The sequence below is a fragment of the Ostrea edulis genome, chromosome 2 (assembly GCF_947568905.1).
Source record: "Ostrea edulis chromosome 2, xbOstEdul1.1, whole genome shotgun sequence".
In the NCBI taxonomy this organism is placed as follows: domain Eukaryota; kingdom Metazoa; phylum Mollusca; class Bivalvia; order Ostreida; family Ostreidae; genus Ostrea; species Ostrea edulis.
The window spans coordinates 79,169,872-79,196,503 of NC_079165.1; the positions used below are offsets into that span (position 1 = coordinate 79,169,872).

At 36.1% G+C, this 26,632-nt stretch overlaps 2 protein-coding genes across 30 annotated transcripts in view; one reads left to right on the forward strand and one right to left on the reverse strand.

Moving 5' to 3' along the window:
• LOC130051876 (collagen alpha-2(IV) chain-like) overlaps nucleotides 1-4,648 on the forward strand; it is a 46,621-nt gene extending 41,973 nt beyond the window's left edge. For all 29 annotated transcript variants that reach the window (XM_056154929.1, XM_056154909.1, XM_056154912.1 and 26 more), the window contains 4 exons: nucleotides 1,555-1,611; nucleotides 2,565-2,588; nucleotides 3,987-4,034; nucleotides 4,516-4,648. In XM_056154929.1, the coding sequence (XP_056010904.1) occupies nucleotides 1,555-1,611; nucleotides 2,565-2,587 (80 nt within the window). In that variant the 3' untranslated portion in view covers nucleotide 2,588; nucleotides 3,987-4,034; nucleotides 4,516-4,648. The remainder of the gene's footprint in view (nucleotides 1-1,554; nucleotides 1,612-2,564; nucleotides 2,589-3,986; nucleotides 4,035-4,515) is intronic.
• Nucleotides 4,649-4,732: 84 nt separating this feature from the next.
• On the reverse strand, nucleotides 4,733-25,808 carry LOC130051516 (uncharacterized). Its single transcript, XM_056153485.1, has 12 exons — nucleotides 25,485-25,808; nucleotides 23,992-24,071; nucleotides 22,129-22,908; nucleotides 21,957-22,037; nucleotides 21,748-21,843; nucleotides 21,260-21,424; nucleotides 17,829-17,882; nucleotides 12,889-12,909; nucleotides 6,506-7,219; nucleotides 6,358-6,425; nucleotides 5,346-5,757; nucleotides 4,733-5,222 (listed from the first exon to the last, which is right to left on the reverse strand). Exons 2-12 carry the CDS (start codon nucleotides 24,047-24,049, stop codon nucleotides 5,101-5,103), a joined length of 2,571 nt encoding a protein of 856 aa, XP_056009460.1. The 5' UTR covers nucleotides 24,050-24,071; nucleotides 25,485-25,808; the 3' UTR covers nucleotides 4,733-5,100.
• Between the last annotated feature and the right edge of the window lie 824 nt (nucleotides 25,809-26,632).

A 26,632-nucleotide genomic window follows, 5' to 3' on the forward strand; every position in this document is an offset into this window, starting at 1 on the left:
ATCCTCACTACAAACAGACATCTACCATTCACATATTCTCACTAAATCCGCATCTTACTTCACAAATCCTCACTACAAACCAACATCTACCATTCACATATCCTCACTAGATCCATATCTACTGTCACGTATCCTCATTACAAACCGACATCTACCCTTCACATACCGGTATCCTCACTACAAACTCACACCTACCTTTCACATATCCTCACTACAAACCGACACCTACCCTTCACATATCCTCATTACAAACTCACACATAACTTTCACATATTCTCACTACAAACCGACATCTATCCTTCACATTTCTCACTACACACTCATACATACCCTTCCCATAGCCTCACTACAAACCGACACCTACTATTCACATATCCTCACTACAAACTCACACATACCCTTTCACACATCCTCACTTCAAACTCGTACATACCCTTCAGATATCCTCACTACAAACTCACACATATCCTTCACATGTCCTCACTACAAACCGACACCTACCATTCACATATCCTCACTACAGACTCACACATACCCTTCACATGTCCTTACTGAATATCCACATCTTACTATCAGGTTGAGTCGCACTACTGGGCATTTAAAAGTGGGAATCAAGGGTAGTTAGGATATAACCTTGAAAACGGAGGGCTCGTGTCGCGATAAGCATTGGCACATTAATTACGGCAGTGAGTGCTAAGCATAAGTCTAAATTCATGGTACTTCACCTACAACTTGTGACGTCTCAGTATGAGTGAAAAAATCTTGACTGGACGTGAAACAAACAAGCAGACAATATGTCTACATTACACCTTCAGATGCTCACATGTTGCCTTCAAATTAATTGTTTGCAGAAAAATTTGTTCCAAGAATATACAAATACTATGTGTGAAGTAAATGAACTTGTCATCACCCTAAAATTGAATGTTTTCTTCATTTTATCACGGAAAACCAATCGATGAGAAGCAGATGGAATACGTTTTATTTTTTAATAAAACATTACTACGTTACACACCTGATCTCACTTCGTGTATGTCCAGGAGATAAACATTACTACGTTACACACCTGATCTCACTTCGTGTATGTTCAGGAGATCCGTGTTTGCCCTTCTCTTAATTTTGGATTCTTGAAAGGATGTACGAGATTGACCCTTCGTTATCTTCACATGTTCAAGGTAGATCGTCACATCAATGAAAGGTGAAGATAACGAACAGTGATCAATCTCATAACTCCTATAAGAATTTCATAAGTAAAGTGTATTGATAAGCCATAAAATTAAGCGCTAACCCTTCATATTTGAAACACAAGTCTGTATCCTTAGAGCAAGCAATGCTATTATCCATTCTTCACATCTCTGAAACTATTTTGTGTTAGTCCGCTAATCATGTAACTTAGCATAATTTTACTCTTGTTACTAGGGAAACATTTTCAGAATTGTTACTCTCTTCTACAAATATAAAAAAGCTATGGTTGTGTAAGGTATACAATTCTACAGTTAAATTAATCGAGATAATGGCTTAACAATGTTTGATTAATTCTATGTGTGGATGTTACAGAAGAGGGGACCGTCCAATCGGATTCAAATGCAGCAGACCTGCCTGTAGGCCTACCCAGTAAGTACATGTAATTTCTCTATAAGTAAGTACTGTGAATGTATCTTTAAACTTCACATATTGATATAAGATACAATGTTGTCCCATCAATTCTGAGCATTGCATTATCTAAAGAACGTTTCTAAAATTAAACATGAACAGTGAATGAACCAGAGCAACCGCCCAAATTAATAGATAGCCATTTAATTAACTAAACACGTTTCTAAAATTAGATCTGAGTAGTGTACTGTCCAAAACGGCTTCCAAAATTATTTCTGAGAAATGAATTATCTAAAAATGCTCCCAACATTAATTCTTATTTTTGTATCATCCAAAACGGCCTCCAACAGTAAACCATTTGTTCAATATTGCAACAAATTCATCTTTTCGTAAAATGCTAGATAAATAATGTATATTTCATTATGTTTTGCCTAATTTTTGGCTTTTCACCTACAGCTAATGACGTCTTCATATAAATGATACATATGTAGATATTCGTTAAACAAAGAAACATTTTTCGAACGTGACACGGATTTATAAACATGTGAACACACAAGATTTGTTAGATTTCCTCTGTAAAGGTAAAAATTTAACATTATGTCAGCTGTTTGAAAAGGTAGCAATGGTTTTTATTATCATCACAGTAACAGTATTCAGTATAACTCGATTTTTACAAACACTTCCTCTCATTAACATAATGATCACATCGGATGATTTTACGCATTGAAAACCATTGATAAACACCTCCAAATTATTGTAAACTATCAATATGAATTTTGTATAAGTTCGAATTTTCTCTAGTTTTTTCATTCTCTCTTACATTTGACTTAGATTTTGCATCATTATCTTACTATGTATGGCGATTTTTAAAACAAAGTTATATCAGTAATGAAAACATTAAACAGCCTGAATTCACTCTGTCGTATTGTCTGCAATTTCAAGTGTTTTGATTTCTCTAACATTTTCAATCACAGGTTTTTCCACCATGAGCTTCTGAGGTAAATAATTTCTGTCCTGCGAGCATACCTCATAACATATATGTGCTGTGGTACTTTGTAGGATAGTGTTATGGTACTTTGTAGTATATGACCATGGTACTTTAGAGTATATTATATTTTGTAGTCTTCTATATGCATTGTATGAAACGTACATATCGTATTTATCACATGTTTACTCTTTTATCCAATGGATATCACCCATTACATGAATTTTAATTATTACACTGTTTTCCTAAACTGGTACCCTGTTGACCTCGATTCTCTCGTGTCCAACAGGTAAGCGCCAATTTTTGACAGCCAGGATATGGGCTGTATCGTTATCTCACGCGTATAACGAGAGTTCATTTCAAAACAACAATGACGCTAACTTTGACGTCACAGTCGACTACACTACGTTACGAATATGAGGAATGAAGCGCGAAACTTCGTAACGTAGTGCAGTAGACTTTGACGTCATAACTAGACTATAACGACTCTACCATTCGGAATCTCTCTAGTGGGACATAAAAATCAACTGACCAATGAAATCAGCTCATTTGGGCTAACCAAAGTGCTGCTGAACCCTTGTATGTGTATAGCACCAAACAGCGGGGAACCAGTTTAACTGTTTTCCTACACCGTTTGTGACGTCAAAAAACAAACGTCAATTTTACGTATTTTGTTTACGAAATGTCAAGAAGCAAAATTCCTAACAATACAGAAACGTAATTGAATAACCGGGGGAGGAGGGTTAACATGTTATCTCAAGTGCGAGGATGCCCACAAGGCCCTGTATTTAGAGGAAGAAGAAAAGAATCTCCCATGATTTGTGGTTTGATATGATTTATATTCAACTCGTTATGTGTTTTCTATCCCCTCGCCAAGGCTATAGAAGAACAAGGGATAGAAAACACACACACAAAATCCTAACCTCAGTTTTAGTATTATTTCATGCCTCTTTCTATGTATTTATTGTTCTTTGCTTTAGTTTGTTTTTATTGTTTTACATGTAAAGCGCTTTAGGGTAAATGTCTTAATTAGACAAAGTGCTATATCAATCTATATTAATACTAATAATAATAAATAATTCATTGAATATAAATCATATCACACCACATTCCATGGGAGATACTGTATGTATAGTACTTGATACAACTGTAGTCTAGTACGGGTATGTTATGTAGTGTTTTCTATATAGTGTATTGAACTTACCTATCTTCATTAAATGAAATATATTTGTTTTCTTACAAAAACTGTTTCAACGAATAGTTTCGCTTTTCTCTTTTTCTGGGTACGGACAAATGAGACAGCAATGTTTAAGTATCATTTAAAACTACCAATATATAGATTTAGAAGAAATTATAGACTGTATTTGACGTATTCTAAATTTTACTTATTTCCTGCTTATTTTCTCTGTAGTCATTCCTTGGATAGAGAATAAAGTATGAAAGTATATATAAAAAAAAGGTGAGTACAATTTTGCCATAAACTACGAAAAGCACTGTTAAATTGCAAAAATTGTCCATCTTTGTAATCGAATGATTGCAATTCATGCCAATGTAGATGAATAAAATCCCCGAGTAACAGAGATCATAGAGCATTGCCACATTCTGAAGAGAACATCGAAAGTATAATTTTTTGAAAGTCTTACAGGAAACTGCATGAAATGTCTTCTCTCTCTAACACCTCAAGTCCCTCTTCCGGTCTTGATATTACTCTTAAATCACCCGTGTACCATTCCATGATTTTTATACCCCCTGCTTGTCTTTCTATTAGCCTTCGGTGTCAAAACTTAGTATATAGCAGGTGTTTCATTCCAATGCCTTCTATATTGACAGCAATAAATAGTATCTCTGAATGATTCTCATTCACTCGAGTTTGACTTTTTCTAGACAACACTCTTACACAGATGTGTTAGTATATCAATGTTTTTACATTGTATTTACAGGTGGAAGGAATCCAATGTTTTTTTCTACAGACATCATCCTAACGATCATTGTTCCACAGTTCGTGTATTGATATATTCTGTACTATGTATATATTGTATATAATAAATTAATAAATTTTATGTATTTTCGTAAGTACCTCGTAGTGTGCATTCAATGGTTGTACCGTATGTTGTTCTTTAGACATAATTTCCTCTGTTTCATTAGTATCGATAATGATATGGCGGTATTATTGGATCATTCTTTGGAATATGGAAGAAAGATAGATTTTATAAAGTAGTGAATTTATTAAATTGAACATTCATTCACGATAAATATAGATGAATCATACAAATGAAATGAAGTATGGTAGACACTTTTCATGGTTTCTCAAGTTTTCACATTATTTACAAATTACGAAATGTTACAAGAACACAGTTCTACAAAGTAAGATCAATAGATAATAGTAGAAAGCATGAAGTGATGCGATCCCCGCTACTTTTGTGTTTATTCTTGTTAAGATTTGCAGTACTAAGATTGACATAATTCACACCCGCTTCCATTAAAGATGCCTATCTACTTGTACCAGAAATGTGTCCGTTATATTTCTACAATCCAATCGGATCTGGCATAGATGTTACGTCATTAACCGATGGTATGTTGGTCGGGAATATGTTTACATCATTAGAAAAAGAACTGGAAGCATCGCTAGAAAAAGAACTTGACATTCCTGTGCCCATATCATTGGAGAAGGAACCGGAAGCGTCCAAACCCATATCATTAGAAAAAGATCCAGATAGATCTGTACCCATACCACTGGAGAATGAACCGGAAGTACCTGTTCCTTGCAAACCTGCATCAATTAATCCAGACCCTGCAGCCATTGATCCTGATGTTCCTATTCTCGATGATGTAAAACTTCCACCTCCTAGCCCATCGCTGCCAACAGAATTACTCATACTCCCATCGATATTTCCTCCAAATCCATCTAATCCAAGATCAGTTCCTACTGTGTTTCCATCTGATGAGGTTCTTCTGATTACGGTCGTCTTCGTAACTCTTTTCGTGCTTCCCGTTCCGCCTGTTTCTCCGGAACCGCCAAGTGCAATGTCTCCTGAATTTGCTCCGGTGGAAGATGTTCTAGTGCTGGAACTTTGAAACGAGCTGCTGCTTCTACTTGAACTAGAGACTGTCGAGGGTCCACCCATCCCAACTCCCCCACCTATGACGCCGTCTACCGCCATTGTCCCCAGGGAGTTGTCGACCTTCATAATGAAAAAATGGATATCATTGATATTAATTTCTCTAAGGAAAACTACTGATGGTATTAATTCCCTTTTTTTACAGATTTGAATCGTGTAGGTCTACAAGATCATAAATTCTCGAAAAAATATTCAAATTTATTTTGTTCTATATGAAAGGTGAACATATCGAACAGTGATCAATCTCATAACTCCTATAAGCAATACAAATTAGAGAGTTGGGCAAACACGGACCCCTGGAAATACCAGAGGTGGGATCAGGTGCCTAGGAGGAATAAACATCCCCTATCAACCCGGTCACACCCGCCGTGAGCCCTACATCTTGATCAGGTAAACGGAGGCATCCGTAGTCAAAATTAGTGTGCCATGAACAGCTTGACAATCGGTATGAAACAAGTCGGACAACATTTGACCCAATGATAGGTTGTATTGGCAAAATAGATTGTTATAACGACCATAAAATTCACAAAATGCTGACTTTAAACGAGACTGCTTAAACCCCTGCACCATCAACGTGTTTGTTAAACAACATAGTGAGTCGAAATGAATGATTTGAGTGCATGGTTATAGATTTGAAGATATTGGGGTATTCAGTCTGCTTACCCCCATGTCGCCACCTAATGTTCTCGTACTGCTTGTCCTGGACGACTTTCGGTCAATTATGTTCACCTCTGAAAATATAGAAATATTATTAATTAAGTGGAATCTGTTCAGGAAATGGGAAAAATCAGTTATATTGCGCAAAACTTACGGTTAGCATTAGTCATATTCCTAAGGAATTCGTTGAAGTCTGCCTGGTTGGCCTTCTCGTTCATTGGAATAACGGCAAAAACCGGTCTGGCTACACCGGCTGCTGCCACTAACTGCTGTTCAATAGCTTGGAGCTGGTTTTCGATGGAAAGTGCAGACTCTCCTGTTATACCCGCCTCAGCAAGTCGTCTTGTGGTTGTGGTTGTTGTACGAGTTACCGTTCCTGGGGAACCTGTGTCGATAATTCCTTCTCTTCCTATTTTCTTTATTGTAGTCGTCTTCACAGATGAAGTAGAACCATCGATTGCTAATCCAGAGCCATCTATTGTATTATCAATCGGATCTATCCTACTTCCAGCAACATTTGAACCAGAGCCCGTGATTGTGTTCGCCGTTCTAGTGGTTTCCCTTCTGGCTGAAGTGGCGGGAACGCGACTCGTCATGTCTATTGTTGCTCTTGTATCTGGTATATTGATTCCCGCCGCACCTTGACCGCGATTCATAAATGTTGGCACCCCAATGTCTATATCTACATTCCCATCAACATCAAACCGTCTTGAACGTGATACTCCATTAATGCCGGTCGCAGTACCACCAGACGGTCTTAAGGGTCTCAAGTTTATGTTGATTCGTGACCCCCTCCTTGATGCAGGTGCAATTGGTACTCTGTCTAAAGTGGCACGAGGGCGTGCCATGGACCTCAAGTCGAAGTCAGCTGAAAGGAAATTTTTTTTTTAATAAAAAGTACTGGTATATATATGTAAAACTTATACGGTACCAATTTTGATGCACCAGATGCGCATTTCGACAAATAATGTCTCTTCAGTGATGCTCAACCGAAATTTTTGAAATCCGAAATAACTATGAAGTTTTAGAGCTAAATATAGCCAAAAACAGCGTGCCAAACAAGTGGAGCCAAATTCGTCCAAGGATAAGAGCTATGCATGAGGGAGATAATCCTTAATTTTGAAATGAATTTCTAAATTTTATAACAGCAATTAAATATACATCCGTATTTTCAAGCTAGTAACGAAGTACTTAGCTACTGGGCTGTAGAGACCCTCGGGGACTATATATATATATATGAACGATTAAAACTTTAACTTGATTTTATGTGATCTAATGAAATAATCGACTTCAAATGACAATGAACCCTCATTGCTACCGCCATAAGTGCGATACATAGGTCAAAATTCGTGCCACTTCACCTAAAGCTGGTGAGTCTCCTAGTGATAAGTTTTGAACAGGATGTAAAACAATATAGAAAACCATATTTTGTTTGATCCTGTTTGTTTTGCGTATTCTTCCTTATTGAAGATGAATAATACCTTATGCTTCTTAGCACACTACCCATCAAGATTGTGTAAAGTTTACATAAGGCAACTAGTCCAAGAACGACTGACACACGAAAATGCACAACTGAGTGAAAAATAGTTTGCGTTAATGATCAAATCATTATACCATCCTTCGTGTATCCTTATTCGTATGCATATTCAAGAAGAATTTCTACAAATTCTTTTGTATTCACATAGACTGATAACGCACCAGAATATGCATATCCTACTTTCAGGCATAGATTATTATTTTTTATGGTTAGTATTTGGAGGACACAACGAAATTGTACAAAATACACAATATGGTTAAATATATTACAGATAGACGATGAAAAAAAAAAATTATTTTTTTTAATTAAAGGTTTATTTGATTTTCAATCCACAACCCATTGAATTCGAAATGCCAGTCTTCCACGTCTGCTTCATACTTAAATATTTTATTGAACATAGATTTTAACGGCAAACTAACAACTCAAAGTGACAAACGGGATTACTTCAGCTTCTTCATCGTCAACTACCCCTCTTCATGTAGCAATATTCCTTTATCACCTACATATGGTGTTTATATCTCTCAACTGACTCGATACACAGGAGCTTCTTTTAAAGTCAGCATTTTGCATATTGTATGGTCGTTATAAAGATATAATTTACCAATACAACATGTCGTAAGGACAAACGCTGTCTGACTGGTTTCATACCAATGGAGGCCGTACTTTACACACTGATTTTGATTACAGACTACATTGTTTACTCGATCAAGATATAGGGCTCAAGGTGGGTGTGGCCGGTCGACAGGGGATGCTTACTCCTCCTAGGCACCTGGTCCCACCTCTGCTCTGTCCAGGGGTCCGTGTTTGTCCTGCTTTTTATTTTGTATTCTTAATAGGCGTTATGAAGTGGACCACTGTTTGTTATCTTCACTTTCTTATTCAATCCATGATCCGTCTGAATTTTCATTTGATATTGAATCCATGCTCCTTGTGAATTTTTAATTTGATATTCAATCCATGACCCTTCTGGATCTTTAATTTGATATTCAATCCATGATCCGTCTGAATTTTTGATTCTATATAAATTAATGATCGATTTTTTTAGTTTGATTGGTTGTACATTGTATAATGTCCCCCTCGAGAATCTTTCACTCATATGGAGACGACACCATTGTCGGCGAAAGGCTACAAAATATAGGCCTATTCTCGGCGCGTACGGTCTTAGAGAACGGCGGGATCTTTATCGTGTCACACCTGCTGTGACACGGGGCCTCAGAGTTTGCGGTGTCATCCGAATGACCGCCCCATTTAATCGCCTCTTACAACAAGCAAGGGGTACTGAAAACCTATTCTAACCCGGATCTTGTCCTTTATTCGTACGATTTTTTTTAAATTTAATATTAAATCCTTAATCCTTTTGTATTTTGAATTCGATATTCAATTCATCATGCGTCTGAATTTTTAATTTTATGAAAGGCGAAGATAACGAACAGTGAGGATCAATCTCATAACTCCTATAAGCAATACAAAATAGAGAGTTAGGCAAATACGGACCCCTGGACACACCAGAGGTGGGAGTAGGTGCCTAGGAGGAGTAAGCATCCCCTGTCGAGCGGTCACACCCGCCATAATCCCTATATCGATTCATGATCTGTCTGAATTTTCAGTTTAATATTCAATCCTTTATCTGTCTGAATTTTTAATTTAATATTTAATCTTTGATACTTTTGAATTTTCAATTTTATATCAATCCATGATCCGTCTGAATTTTTAAAGTTGATATTCAATCCTGGATCCTTGATATCCATCCTTGATTTGTCTCGATTTTTACTTAGATATCTGATTTTTCTTTTATATCAATCCAGGATTCGTCTGAAGTTTTAATTTGACAATCCATGACACGTTTGATATTTATATTTGGTATTAAATACTTGATTTGTCTGAATTTGAAATTCGATCTATATCTAATTTGTATTTCATTGGCATTGACATTAAATTTCATGATTGGATACTGTCGTTGTTTGAATGATTGATTTGTTGTTGTTGTTGGTGGTGGGTTTATTATTATTATTATTTTTTATACAGTTGTTGCTTCACTAAATGATTAGCTAAACCGTTGTTTGAATAAATGATTGGCTATTTAAAACTGTTGTTTGAATAAATGATTAGCTCAAACTGCTGTTAGAATAAATGATTGGCTATTTAAAACTGTTGTTTAAATAAATGATTAGCTCAAACTGCTGTTAGAATAAATGATTGGCTATTTAAAACTGTTGTTTAAATAAATGATTAGCTCAAACTGCTGTTAGAATAAATGATTGGCTATTTAAAACTGTTGTTTAAATAAATGATTAGCTCAAACTGCTGTTAGAATAAATGATTGGCCATTTAAAACTGTTGTTTAAATAAATGATTAGCTCAAACTGCTGTTAGAATAAATGATTGGCTATTTAAAACTGTTGTTTAAATAAATGATTAGCTCAAACTGCTGTTAGAATAAATGATTGGCTATTTAAAACTGTTGTTTAAATAAATGATTAGCTCAAACTGCTGTTAGAATAAATGATTGGCTATTTAAAACTGTTGTTTAAATAAATGATTAGCTCAAACTGCTGTTTGAATAAAGGAATCGTTACAGTGGTTGTTTGAATACCAGAGTCGTTAGAGTTTTGTTGCTGGAATATTCTGATCTTTCCTATCTTGCGAACTTAAAGATTTGCTATTTGTAATCATAAAATATATCATGAATAATAACATTTACCAATCAAAAGGTAAAGATATTGGACAGTGATTAATAATCACCATTAAAAAAATACAAACTTGAGGGCAATCACGAACACCTGGATATACCAGAGCTGAGGTAGCGAGAAGAAAGCATCCCCTGTCGGCCGGTCCCAAACACATGAACCCTATATCTTGTGTAATCTGTAGTCGAAATCGGTGTGTAAAGAATGGCCTAACAATTGATATGAAAGATGGTTGTATTGGTAGATTGACCATAGGTTTTGCAAAATGCTGACTTTAAACGAGACTCTTGAAACTCTTGCAACATCAACTCATTTGTCAGTAGCCTACCTCGAGTTAAAAAAGCATGGTCTCTTTTATCGAACCAGGTGAGAGATATAGACACCACATGCAGATGATAATGGAATATTGCTACATAAATATGGGAAGCTGACGATGGTGAAACTGAAGACATTCCGTTTGTCATAAAGTTGAGTTGTAAATTTGCCTTTAGCATCTGTTTGGCATGTTAAATAAAATATGACAAATACCTATGTTGACTGTCACCTGTCCATTTCTTACGTTCCCGTGGGGATCCGGGTCAGAATGGGTCCTCACTACCCCTTTCTTGTCGTAAGAGGCAACTAAATGGGGCGGTCCTTCGGATGAGACCGCAAAAACCGAGGCCCCGTATCACAGCAGGTGTGGCACGATAAAGATCCCTCCCTGCTCAAAGGTCGCAAGTGCTGAGTATAGGTCTAAATTTTGTAGCCCTTCATCGGCAATGGTTACGTCTACATGTGAATGCAAATTTCTCGAGGGGGGACGTTAAACAATATACAACTAACCAACCAATCATTTCTTATATCCAGGGGGTGGTTACATTGCTTACATGTAGTTATCAGTTTTACGGATCTTCTAAGTAGAAGGTTGTTTTTTTTAAAATCCTTATGAAAAGGAAAAAATAACAAACAGTAATCAATCTTGTAACTCCTATAAACTATATATATACTTCTTATTCAATATCTGTTCAATATTTAGCTAGGATTAAACTATTTTAAACGTTTTAACAGTTAGTACTTATGTACGAGACAATGACTTTACGTTAGATAATGAAAAGAAATGTCTCTTTTAAATATTGACTCCGTATAAAATAACGATACTTTATTCATTTGACAGATGAATACAATTAGCATTAGCATATAAAATCACAACAATACTGGTCACATTAGACTAATGGTTAGGTCACTCGTTTTCCAACCGGAAGTCCCGTGTTGGATTCTCGATCCCGATGACCCGTCTAACCTAAGACGTTTAAGATTATGACTGTTCCTTTACCAGGGGCCCATCATGAAAAGTTACAGGCCTATCGGATATAACCTTAAATCAGTCATGGTAGGCTTTGGCATGATAAAGAACCCTCACTGCTACGACTGTAAGTACTAACATGGTTCAAAATTTGTGGCACTTCACCAACGGCTGGTGATATATTTATATGAGTGAAAACTTCTCTAAAGGGACGTAAAAGAATGACTACTATCGCACACAAAACTCGTCGAAATGCCCGCATTTTCCTCGTTATAGTCTGTATAGATGCATTTTAGCTGAGCACGTCTGACTGATAGTGTTCTGATTCATGAATTCGTAGAAATTAAAACACTATAAAATAAGCTCAGCTAGTAGGTAAAGAAACCCTATTTCATCAATCTAAATCAAAGTTTCAATACCGTATAGCTCATAAAAATTTACAAGATAGTGTCATTTGCCAAAAAAAAATTACTTTGTTACCTCTTAAACTGTAAAAGTTTCAGTGACGAGAAAGTATGTCAGTGGGACGGACGGACACTTAGATAGAAGGACACACAGACTGACTGGCAATCTTTGTAAGATAAGTATTGTGCGAGTGCTTGGTTGCTTGTTCACACTGTTTGTATATAGCGATATCGTTCAATCGCTTGATTTCTAGATGTTCGCATGCTGGTTAGTAGGAGCAAAACTAGAGATATACAAAATATATCATCTATTTTATTTCAGATACGTTAGTTATTACAAACAATGGACAAATAATTGATAACATTCAATAAATACATTAACGCAAGATCGTTCTACATTAGTCAATATATACACGGTGGGTACTTCGTGGTATGTATTACATTCATCAGTATTCACATGTATCCAAGGTTTAGTACTACATAAATCGAGCACACCGCTGTTAGTATGTAACTCCCACATACTTTGGTAACAGCACGGTTAATGGATGGAAGCTACTGATAAATACAGATTATAGATACACAATCTATGTTAGTGCTACGTCGCCTCTTCTCTCTGTCGCTAACCTGTTGTTGTGGCATCTAGTCCTGAAAACAGACAAGATATTACCGTCACTTTTAACTTGAAGTAACTACAAGAGGCCCATGGGCCACATCACTCACATAATTGGCCCTGCTGATGTTCAGCTACAATGATTTTTATAAGATTGTTTGCAATCTTGATTCCCATATTCCGTAAGGAATCTATATACAGGACATGAAAATCCGTGTTAAACAGTTCAGAGGATATTGCCTAAGTTAACTTTTCTTTAAAGTGAGTTAAAACCCCAAGATCAAAATTACAACGTCAAAATATCTCTCGTACCAGAAAGAAAGGTTTTGTGAAAAGGGATGCATATTTGAAATATGTAAACTGTATCACTATTCAAAAGTCATGAACAGGAAAAACAAATACGATTAAAGTTTTAAAATTTAGGTCACTCTCCAAGGTTACCCACCATGGCATAAGGTATCTTTATCCAAGATCAAGGTCTCAAGGTACAAAAATTGATACCAAAAGGCGGACCTCGTCGCAAGGAATGCACAAATAAAGTATGAGAGTCGAGCAAGGTTCAAGTTTCAGACAGACCGGACAAAAACAATATGTCCCCCAGTCGTTTGTCACGAGAGCATAATAGAAACTTGAATTCACAGGCCTTAGGTACATTTGCATTTTGATAGGATTTACCATGGTCTTGCTAATCTTGAAAAATAATTTGTTGTCATTGATTTCCTGTATGTTTCCACATCAAACTTTGATATCCTATTATGGCTCCACTCTATCTCTGGGCCCCCTGAATTGAACAAACTTGATTTTGCATCACCGTAATATCCGTGGATATTGATATGACTAAATCAAGGGTCCGTTGCTATTGAGAAGATTGATTGATTGTATATTGTTTATAAAGTTCCTCTCGAGAAATTTTCACCATGTTCATAACGTCCCTCTCGAGAAATTTTCACTCATAAGGAGACGTCACCATTGCCGATGACGGGATGCAAAATTTAAACTTATGCTCGACGTTTGAACAGGGAGGGATCTTTATCGTGTCACACCTGCTGTGACACGGGACCTCAGTTTTTGCGCTCATCCGAAGGACCGCCCCATCTAGTCGCCTCATACGACAGGCAACTGGAATTGAGGACCTATTCTAACCCGAATCCCCATGAGAAGAATGTAAACTTTTATCCCTTAATTTTGCCTCAACCAAGCCAAGGGGATCAGAATTTGAATCTGCACTTTCTGGGAATGCTTGCATATTAACAAGAGTAACCATGGTCCTGCTGTTCTTGAGAAGAATGTTTTAAAGATTTATCATACATATCCCACATAAATTAAAACCTTTAATCCGCATACTGTGGCCCCACTCTACCCGCGGGGGTCATGATTTGAACAAATTTCAATTTGCTCTACCTGGGGGTGCTTGCATATTGATAGGAGTATCCGTGAGAGACGAAAAATTACCATAAATTTTAACGTGAAATAATGAAAAAAGAACTAAACGAAGTAATAAAAAATAAGTTAAAATGAGATGAAAAAATACATGTACCATGGAGTCGTAATGTGATGTAACTAAGAATAGACGCAAAACTATTGTGAATCTTAACGTGACGAACAAAACGTTATGTACAGATATATAAAACGGATAAATTATTACCGTTAGCGATCATGTGAGTCGTAACGAAATTCAATTAAAGAGGCAAATATTTGCTGCGAGCCAGTACGTGATTTGACAGGAAACAGACAAGAAATTAACACGAGTCTAAACGTAAGAAATTAACACGAGTCTTAACGTAAGAAATTAACACGAGTCTTAACGTAAGAATTAACACGAATATTAATGTAAAAAAAATAAACACATGCAAAATCTTAACGTGAGCATTGACGTGATTTATGTAAAACAGATAAACGATTACCGCGAGCCATTAACGTAATTTCACTAAAATACATACACGATACCAACGCGAGTCTCACCGTGAAAGTAACTGAAATATACATGTATTATACACGATACCAACGCGAGTCTCACAGTGAAAGTAACTGAAATACATTATACACGATACCAACGCGAGTCTCACCGTGAAAGTAACTGAAATATACATGTATTATACACGATACCAACGCGAGTCTCACAGTGAAAGTAACTGAAATACATACACGATACCAACGCGAGTCTCACAGTGAAAGTAACTGAAATACATTATACACGATACCAACGCGAGTCTCACAGTGAAAGTAACTGAAATACATACACGATACCAACGCGAGTCTCACAGTGAAAGTAACTGAAATACATACACGATACCAACGCGAGTCTCACAGTGAAAGTAACTGAAATACATTATACACGATACCAACGCGAGTCTCACAGTGAAAGTAACTGAAATACATACAGTAACACGATACCAACGCAAGTCTCACAGTGAAAGTAACTGAAATTGAAATGTTAGTAAGAAGGGGCACGCCAGGACCAAATATTCTCTCTGCGACGTTAAACAGCAATCAAAGTGAAAATGACCAGTGATGATATTTGGGTAACAAAACCCAAGAAGGTATCTAGATAGAAATAGCATCTATTCGTTTATTCACCATTACCTAATTATCAAAATAAAGCTATGAATATGTGGAGAAAACGACCGCCCTGATCAGGTGCGATACAAATTTTATATGTATACGGTGTGACCGTTGGACCGAGCGAAACAGGAAATGGTCATTGGCGTGTCCCAAGTGATGATCATAATTTCATTAAATTATTATTCATTTAAAAAATATTTTTTTTATTAATGAAATTTCCCTTGCGCTAAACGTCCACTAATATCTAAATATGAAAGGGGCAAATGAGGATAGCTGCAGGATTCGCTTATTCATTTAATGCGGGGAATATACCACCAGAGGACCTATAGCGTGCGTTGTGACGTCACATTTAGCCTCGATTTTTTTCTCTCTTTCGAATCAAACAATAAATTATAAACGACAATGCATCCCGTTTGCAATTTAAAAGACAGTTAAAACTAAACAAAATTAACTCTCTCATCTACTTAGTCGTATTACTGTTTTTCTATTTGATGAGTGATTAAAAACTGTAACAATAATAATTATCTAATTTTTTGGCATTCAAAATTAATATGTTATACGGCGTGACCGTGTTGAGGGCGAAGCAAAAAATATTGGCATTAGTATCTAGATCCATAACAGGACAAAAAAATATCCTGATTTATTAGCACCTCACATGTGAGGACAGAGCTCAATCAGAGTATTCTAACTTTAGACATTTTTGATCCGCCTATTAATTGAACGCGGGAAACTCTATGCAACTGATGTAAACAGTGCATTGTGACGTCATATCCAATGTCGGTGTTTAGCAAATACACAAACATACAGGAGACATGATAGTACAATCGTGTTAATCCAGGAGTGATTATATGATTAAGAAAATAAGATTTACATGCATTTAAGGATTTTATGTAACATCTCAGAACGACGTGAACTTGGGTACACGATATTCAAAATGGAGAAATACATGTCCACGCGCTAATATTCGAATTGACGCCATTGGGACCAAAAATTTTAAAGTTCCATAGGTATGATTTAATTTTTCATTAGTTTTCTATATTTTCGTTTTAAACATGTATATACGTGTTACCTATAGGGAGGGCTCCGCTCTCACGGCACTTCGGGCCGTGAGAGGGCTTCGCCTACTAAAACACGAATAACTAATAAACAAAACAAAATGGAGGCGCCCATATGGATCACAAAATTTTCAGTGAACGTATATAGAGATAACCTTTCAGTATAAACTGGTATCCTGTTGACCTCGCTTCTCTCGTGTAACACCAATCAGCGGGGAACCAGTTTACTCTCAGTATTCCTTTGCCGATTTTCTCATTTTTTCTTTTACATACGTGTTACGTTTAGAGCTTTGCTCGGCATTACCTTTTGTAAATTCAATACCTATAATACTAGATGTATTTATACGTAATAAACTGACGATAATGTAAGTTATTAAGGAGGAATAACACACCGTAGAAATCTGATATGGATGGAAAGCGGAGGATGTATACAATAATATTTTGAAATTGAACACTTTCAGATTTAAATAATTAATTTTTTAATAAGGCAGTTTTAGTACAAAGTAAGCTTTACAAAAGATTTTAAAAACTGCAAGACAGAAAAATCATGATCTGCAGACCAGGCCTGGAGGTTATAAAAAAAATTTAAAGCACCTTTTCATACTGAAACTCAAATTCCGTGCTCTAAATCGTGCTCATACTCAAAAGTAAAGGTTATCAAACTTTTATAAAATCATTCTCATACTCAAAGAAAGTACATACTCAAGACTTTTCGAGTATGCTGGGAGCTTACTTAGAGTTCTACTCAACATAAAACATGGCTGAGTTTGAGTATGAGTACGGTAAAAGTTTTATAACCTCCAGGCCAGAAGTCGACAGGTTAACTTCCTGAGCTACCCAGTTCGGCATTTAGATGTAAGATATACAATATTGCTGGTAATTATATTTCAATTCATGCTACAAAAGGAAGTCTGCCATTGTGATGTATTATTATAGGATTAAACATTCTTTTTGAAGAATTTATCGATGTGTAAACTCCGGACATTTTACTCACAAACTGAATAAAAGTGCGAAGCACTTTTATGTTAAGTTTGTGAGTAAAATGTCCGGAGTTTACACATCGATAAATTCTTCAAAAAGAATGTTTGATTCTTATAATTCCAATTCATTCACTTTATTAACAATTGCAAAAATTTGAATAGTTTCCCCGCACTATGTTATTTGTTTTCAGGCGTGTATGAATACATCGCGTTTTTGGATTTATTGATGTATAAACTCTAGTTCAGTTTTATTTTTGTCCAATCAAAACAATTGTAATAAATAACATTGGAATTATTCCTCCTTAAACATGTTAAAGTTACACAAATCATTAATCATTGTGATGTTTAGTTTCCTACCTGTGTTGAAGACTGAGGGGTTGACAGAGTCGAAGGTCAGTGCATTATTTAAATCTGTAGGTGAAGATAAGAAAGGGAGAGAACAATGTAAATAATGCTAAACTATTTCTTTAAAAAAAACCATTTCTCTCAACATTTCTACTTTATACTGTTATAATGTGAAGATAACAAACAGTGATCACTCCCATAAATACCATCAAGAATACAAATCGAATGAATTATAAATCTGTGTATTGAAGTGAACTAAAATAGAATGCGATGTATATAAAAAATAATATGTCGTTATGTTAAGTTTGTCTAAAAAATAAATCTGATTAATATTCCATATCATACCATTTAAGCAGTTTACAGACATAATAACACATCACTGTACATGTACATGCACGCACATATAAAGGCACTACTATTAATACCAGTACATTTCTATTCTGTGATATATCATTGCAGTTTTATCTTAATTGTGAAGAATATGTGAACAGTGAAAACTGGAATAGAAATGTACACGAAGATTCCTTTTTCGTTCGCTGAAATGCACAAAAGTCACGTGTGAAATGTAAAGCGCATAAAGTGACAAAACGCCGAACTGCATTAAAAGCAAAGCAATAGAGACAAAATTTCAACCACCAATACAGAAATCTGGTGACAAAGCATATTCGGCAAAAACCAAAGAAAAGAGGTGGAGCAGAGAAGTGCGATAAAAACAACAACAAAAAAGGAGCTGAAGCAGAGAAGTGCGATAAAAACCAACCAAAGAGCTGAAGCATAAGAATGCGATAAAAACCAAACAAAAGAACTGAAGCAGAGAAGTGCGATAAAACCAAACAAAAGAGCTGAAGCTTAAGAGAGCGTTACATGGTAATTCACTCGCCGTGATTGTGAGCCCAATGTTTGCGCGTTCTGTGAGGGAGCTGAAGGTACAGAAATGACGTTGTTTCCGCTTATGTCCGTTCTGGAGGGCATGGTATTTCCAAACCCATTGTCCTGCAGGGCTTTATTGAAATGGCTCCAGTCTATGAATGAATCTCCCTGTACCACTGCAGCTCCTAACAAAAGTTACAAGTTAACTTTCTCTGACCTTGTTCACAAATGCAGCAACATTATACAAACGACACAGAATGGACCGAAGGTAATGAATCATATGTATCAATGGATCATACATAATGAAAGGCTATAAAGAATCTATCATTACAATCAATAATTTGAAAGACAAGACCACATTCAGAATTTGCCTTGATGTGTGTTCTTAAAGCATTATACGATGGCGTGATGTATTACCTTCCGTGGGGCCTTGTCCCTCCTGGAAGAAACCCAGGGAACGCACTGTTTATACAAAGAGGAATAGCTTTAGAAAAGGTGACAGAAACATTGTACAAAGGCTTATAAAAAGAAGAAAACCGTATCAATTTGAATCCTTTTTACATTGAAGTATATTAACCTCCGTCGGAATTCACCAACGACTGAACTGCATTGATAACCCCATTCCTGATGTCTTGCGGATTTTGTCGAGGAATTCCTGTATTGAGGTTTTGATTGCCAGCAGACAGGGGATTTATTTGGTTGTTTGCGTGGATAGGACTACCCGTACCACTGAAACCATTATTTGCAGTTCTTCCAAAGGAGCTGAATCTAGTGTTCGATTGTCCAGTGGGATTGAAAGCACCAAATCCAGTATTGGTATTTGGGGCAGTTCTGATGTTGACATTATTTCTTTGGATAGTTCCACTTTGGACTCTAGAAGATTGTGACTGAGAGTGAAGACTAGTGTTATTTGTACCAGCGACACCTGGGAAATGCGAGGCTGGCACAGTGTTTGCTTGAATATTGTTATTTACCACAGCGTTGTCTGTCCTTAGAAAGGCATCTGTATTAGAATCTAGGATATTAAATCGCCTCGAGTTGTGTCCAGCACGGAACTGGGGATCTAGAAATTCAAAGATGATTTTAAAAAATATGTGCAGATTTTGATTTTGATTTTTTTTAAACATTAAGCCTGTACATACCTCATTTCTTTAAATTATTCCATAGTAAGTTTTTTTTAAGTTAATGTTGGTAATTTACGTTTTATGATTACGAGAATATGAATATTTGTTGCAGATAGATACTTGTAAAATTTATCTGCCTTCACTTGTTATAAAAATATTTTCGAAGTTTTAAACTTGTAACATGATACATGTAGCTACACTTGGAATCCAGCATAAATATATCGTTAACCTGGAAGAGAGGTAGGCAAGGTAAAATCATTCCAGATCGAAGTACTCGCGCTGTTGGTGTCGGCTGAATTGATAGAATCTGAGGTTCTTGCGGTATTTGAGGTCACGCTTGAGCTTCCTTGAGAATTCTGAGTATTGTCCTGACCCTGGGAGGAAGCCTCCGCAGCTATGAGTGCATCAAGTGAACTTAAAAAGTCATCAATCTGTACATCGATGGATGAATTACCGGATTGAACCGGTGTCTGGGAACCAGTTTCTACCGAATTATGAGTTCTTGATCCAAATGTCTGAACATTAGCGCCATCGACAGTCTGAGAATTTGGTAAAGTTTGAGAACGTGTTGATCCAAAAGTAGAAAAACTTGGCGACTGGGCCGTTCTTGATGCCACTGTACAGAAACCGATAGAATGTTATATAGATAATCTTGTTTAGTGAGAGGAATACACGCAATAAAAACCATGAAACATTATATTTCGATAGCATCAAAAGGGAATTAACTATACTACGACTAAAATTCAAAATATTAATCACTCTGCGTGAACATATTGTAGAATACATAGCTTTAAAATCCAAAATAGGAATTTAAAAAAAAATACAAAGATCTTGGTGAACACTTTGCCTTAAAACCTCTGCAATGGAACGATTCTCTTTTTGATTATGTTCTTAAGTGATATATTAACATGTTTGATGATCTATAGACCCTCCCCCCCCCCCCCAACCCCCCAACCCCCCCAAAAAACAGGGGGAAATCCAAAAATTACGCTCCCCTTCTTAGACAAATAAACGTAGGCGGTACGTGTAGTAATGAATTAAACTGGAGTATAGTTCTGTAAAGTGGATAGGCGGTACGTGTAGTAATGAATTAAACTGGAGTATAGTTCTGTAAAGTGGATAGGCGGTACGTGTAGTAATGAATTAAACTGGAGTATAGTTCTGTAAAGTAGGCGGTACGTGTAGTAATGAATTAAACTGGAGTATAGTTCTGTAAAGTAGGCGGTACGTGTAGTAATGAATTAAACTGGAGTATAGTTCTGTAAAGTAGGCGGTACGTGTAGTAATGAATTAAACTGGAGTATAGTTCTGTAAAGTAGGCGGTACGTGTAGTAATGAATTAAACTGGAGTATAGTTCTGTAAAGTGGATGTATAAGTGGGTTACATATACACATCGACAATGAAGAATCAGACTACAAAGATTAGCTAAACCTTAGTTAAGATTTAACCTGTTGTACCAGAATTTCTATCCACAACAGGCTGACGAGGAAACGTTAGACCAGGTCTTGGTAGCGCCCCTAATCCTGGGGGCGGGCGTGCAGGCGGAAACATTCGTCGTCTGGTGTCAAACATCGGTGGTGGGATGTTGAATGGTGGCCTTGGCATGAAATTGTCTAGATGACGGGTGCAAAAAGGTTATGGTTAGCATACATGTAAGTTTGTTAGATTACAATAAATGTGAGTACTGTATTAATCATACATAAACTGCTAATATACATAAACATTGTTAATTAAACGATAAACACGTATGTAAAGTCAATACGACGTTATTTAGTAGTGGTATGGAAACAATCTGAAATTAACATAATGATTCTGATTAGTTTTATAAATGAAACATCCGTTAATCTTTTTTTTTTAATTAATGTGATGATTGGCAATCCGAAACATTCGATTCATTAGTCACTACAATCTAGTCCACCACAGGATGAGGTGGTACCTGGTAAAGGTTCCAGAGAGCTTAGATCGATAGGTTGTGGTGCTGCCACATTGTTACTAATATCGGTTTGTATTCCACCGAAAGGAAACGGCGAGACTGTAAAAATAGTCATAGATAAGAAGGACATCTATGAAGAATAGCTGTACAGAGTATATGTAATTATCTATCTTCAGAATCATAATTTACCCGTTAATCTATCGTGTACATACCTCTGTTGTTTGGGAATCCTCTGTTGAATGCTGTGGTACGCATTGTGCCTGACGCTCCATTCGATGGGAAAATTGGCAGTTCTGCAATGATGATGCCAACGATTCAAATTTGCTACAGGGATTTCAAAAATATAAAAAAAAAAGTAAATACGTACAAACAAACAAAACTTACGTGTTCTTCTTAGATTTGTTTGTGGACCACCTGCAAATGTAGATGTTGGGAATCTTCTGAATCCATTTGCTGTGGACACGTCTTGTGTTCCTACTGCAATGCCACCATCTCCAGTCGTTCTCCGATTGACGATGTTGTTCGCTACACCAATTGGACGAACTAAAACTCTTCTACCGGAAACAGGATCCAAGAACAAGTCATCTACATTACTGCCCAAGCCTCCCAGAATTCCACTGCGCGGCATACCTCCGGTAATACGTGTTGTTGTGCGGATGGATGGCCTTCCTCCGATTCTACCAGTGGCTCGTGTTGCACTTAAGTCTATGGTTTGACCACCAGTGGCTGGTGGTATTCTTCCTATTCTTGTATTGGTAATTGTATCTCCAAACCGATCATTGACCGTAAAGCGACGCCCAGCAACCCCAGCACCGTTTGCACCAGTTGCTGTGATAGTGTCTACACCCAAACCACGTCCCTGAGCACCGTTTACTGCGAATCGTCTGGTATTAATGTCGCCACCACCAGTTCTGATACCACCTCCATTAGTACCCCCAATACCGTCAATAAAACCATTAGCAACACGACTTCCTCTCACTCCATTTGCAACTAAAGCATTAATAACCTCCATTTGTAAAGGTCTTGGAAGATCAGCTAAGCGACGATTTTGAAATCTTGGGACTCTCATATTTGGATCAAATCCTCGTAATGTTCCATCAACACCTCCGTTGTTGACATTCACAAAATCACTACCATCAAAAGCACCAAACGTTCTCTGGGCATCTGTCAAGTAAAATCAAACGAAGCGTTTAATTTAACTGTACAGTCTAATCTGGATTAACTGAAATTCAGGGGATCGACCTGAATTGTTCATTACAGTAAAACTCTGATATAGCGAATTTCTGCGGACACTCTGTAAAAATTCGCTATAAGCGTAATTCGCTATACGTTTATAGCGAATTCATAATTAAGATATAACGAATTCGTTATAAAACTGATTTGTTCTACATGTATATCAGTTGCATAAGAAAACAGCCATCGGTATACTTGAGTTTGTATTGTCTCTAAGAGAAATTAAGCCTATGTATTTTCGAGAAGAACTATTTTTATACAAGATATATACACACTGATTTATATATGATCATTTATCTTGAGGGGTTGATAAGTCACACAAGAAAAAGTCAAAAGAAAAATATCAACAAAATTATGCGCAATACATAAAACAGTCTACCGCAGTTGTCATTTACGTGTTGCTTTACACAAATAAATGAGTGTATGATAAAATAAATGCAATCAAACTTCAAATTTATTAAGGAGAATAGCAAACAATACCAACAATATATTTGCTAAATGTATGTGTAAGTATTGTTTTGCGTTAACAAATTCTTTTGGAAAAATACAAACAGAAATTTCGTAATAAGCAATTGTTAAAAATCACGAGTTTAAAATGAAAAAAAAGTCGTTATAAAAGGTGATTTTTACGTTAATTTCTAATTCAAGGGGAATATGAATTTACTTCGTTATATCCGTAAATTTGCTATATCCGTGTTCGTTATAAACGCAGATTTTTATATAGAATATATAGAGAATTTGCCGGGGAAATCGATCTCACTTCGCTATAGCCGTAATTTCGCTATATCCGTGTTCGCTATATTCGAGTTGTACTGTATATCCAAAGTTCAATATAACCGATGTTAAACTATATAGATAAAGTTATTGAGGATTTATTTTTACTTCAATATAAGAGATAGTTCAATAGAAGCTTCCGCAATATGAGAGTAGACTGTAGTTAGAATTTCAATATTGTATCTTGTTAAAAACACAATACACTGATTAATCTTGAAATTAATGAAGAACACAGCTCACCCAAAAACGAAATGCTAGATATTGCAAGGACTAGCACACAGCTTAATCTTGTGACCATGGCGAGTATTCTTTACCTTGACCTGAAGATGAACGTTATGAAGTGCAATGAATTTAATCAATACAATATCGTAAGAATTCAATTAAATGCTTTGAAACAACTTTTAGAAAAAATCCTTCCCTACTTTCCAAAAACTATTCTATTGTGGTGTTGTTGCAATTGAACGTGTCATGCGGAAAATGCATGCAAGTTCTAATTTTTGCCAATTTGTTATCAAACAGGGACCCTGTTTAGCAATGTATTGATCACTTTCTTCTAAGCTGACCACAAGCATCCCACAGTACGCCCACTAAACTAAGAATATGAGAGAACGTGCCGTCTCTACCGGCCCAGGGACTTCTTTTTTTGGCGTGCAATAAATCGCACTTCGCTGCTGGACAGGGGATTTCTCCAACCATAAAACTGAAGGACGAGTCATACTCCGGCACCACAACCAACCGTAAACATGCACAGCCATTTATCAACAGTACAGAGGAGAGAAAAGTTACTGATTTAGTGTGAGACAGCAACACACTATTCTCTTACAGATAGTGGCAAATCTTATGACAAGTTATTACTTGCACCAACGGAATTGAAAACTATCTAAAAGTAAAACGCTTTCGTACAATTTACGTCTTAGTCAACCATTACAATAATGACGTTCGCTTTTTACCGAAACAAAAAATCAATCACAGCAATTAATCATATCTATGACAGACACGGATTATTTTCTAAAGAAATATGGTATCGTAAACATCACTGACATCATTTTAATGTCTTGTAACAATTAACAAAAACTAACATTTACATAGATTCTTCAGCTTACACTCATTTGTCAACATGCGAACTCAGATGGTTACGTCACAAACAGATATATTTGTACAAACAGCGCCTAAGGTAACAAAACAATATGGTATTTACTACGTATTCGATTGTAAAAAGACTTGTAACATGAGTTTTTGATACAGCGAATAGAAAAAATATAAGAGTTAATAAAACATCTAGAATTGGTTGCTTTTATTGCTTGGCTTTTCATCGTATACGAAATTTCATTTCATTCATTGATCAAAATGCCCATTCATATTCATAGAATCTAAAGGATTGATTCTAAACAGTTTTATAGAATGAACACAGTACGTATACAGAAGTTTCCCAGGCAAAATGATTGTAGAACTGATGATCAGGTACAATGAATGAACTGTTTTCTACATTTTAGACAATGAATAAAATGGCAATAAAGCGTTATATATTTTTTTACCGATTTTTTGTCAACTTTTCGCACATAAGTTTGAATATAAAAGCATTACTCAAATAAAAAAATTCTTTTAAAAAACTCAATTAAATGAATGGAAAAAGAAACCAATAATTCATATACTCAAAAAGAAAAATTAAGTTTTCAGACTTAGAAAATCATTTAAAAACATTTGATTTTGAAGAAAATGAATATTTTACTTACCGTTTCAGAGACAAATCCTTTATACGTGTATCAAGCCCCAAATAGTGGGGTCTGTAATGGACGTCTGAGAGCGAACACAGGCGACACAATGACACAACACCGTTTCTTGGTTTTGATGAGTATTTGATGGCGTAGATGACAGATCATACAGTTTAGTGTACAATGTCCGAACCTTGTCGTCTGCCACAAAAAACAAATGCAACACTCTCCTTAGTACATGGACAGTTTAAACATCCGTTATGGTCAAAATTAGATAAAATATCAAAGACCTATTTTGACTGGAATATTGCGATGTCCTTTCTTGGTATGAAATAGGTGATCATTAGTTTTATTGAACGGAATGATGCATTATGTTGTAAGAAGTGAAAGATACAGACTTATACAGCCGCGTCATATCCTGGATGAATGTTTGTGTTTTATGTATAACCGTGTATTTAGAGCCGATTAGAAACGCTATTTACTCATGAATCGTGATTTATGAGAAAGACCTTTCTGTGCGGTATCATATGTTGATTTCTAGTTTGATGAATGAACAAATTAATGGTAACACCTTAACGAATTTAATTGATAAGTACAGATGATATTAAATCAACACAATTACTTTTGCATATATTGAGAAAGTAATCCGCTGACGTCAAACCTAGTTTTAGAATTTGTTATAATTTGAAGTTGTATGTGTTCTATGTAGTGACATTTCCCTTCAGTGTAAAGGGACTAGGAGAAGCGAACCTCTTGTGAAAACATTACAACAAATATATGAAGACTACCACAATCCCTTGAGAGCATTTACAATAGTTCATTATACCACAACCATGTAACAGCATTTAAACAACAGATTGATATACCACGATCATATAACAACAGTCACACTAAAAACAGATCTGTATACCACGATCATATAACAACAGTCACACTAAAAACAGATCTGTATACCACGATCATGTAACATATAACATTCACACAACAGGCCGACGAGACTTACTTAATCCCGTGGCAGTATTCAACTGATATTTCGAGTCACAGTCACTTACCTGCTGTCAGATATTTGCTATATTCGCGTGGTTGAATTGTTCACTGTCAGGTATTTGTTTTATTCCCGTAGTTGAATTTTTCACTGTCAGATATTTGTTTAATTCGTATAGTTGAAT

What these genes read in the sequence shown, in the direction of transcription:
- LOC130051516 (XM_056153485.1), bottom strand. Translation starts at nt 24,049, where the DNA reads ATGGTCACAAGATTAAGCTGTGTGCTAGTCCTTGCAATATCTAGCATT. An exon ending in CTCTCTGGAACCTTTACCAG is followed by an intron (nt 21,425 to 21,747) that starts GTACCACCTCAT and finishes CCCGTCATCTAG; the next exon opens with ACAATTTCATGCCAAGGCCA. An exon ending in GAATATGACTAATGCTAACC is followed by an intron (nt 6,426 to 6,505) that starts GTAAGTTTTGCG and finishes CTATATTTTCAG; the next exon opens with AGGTGAACATAATTGACCGA.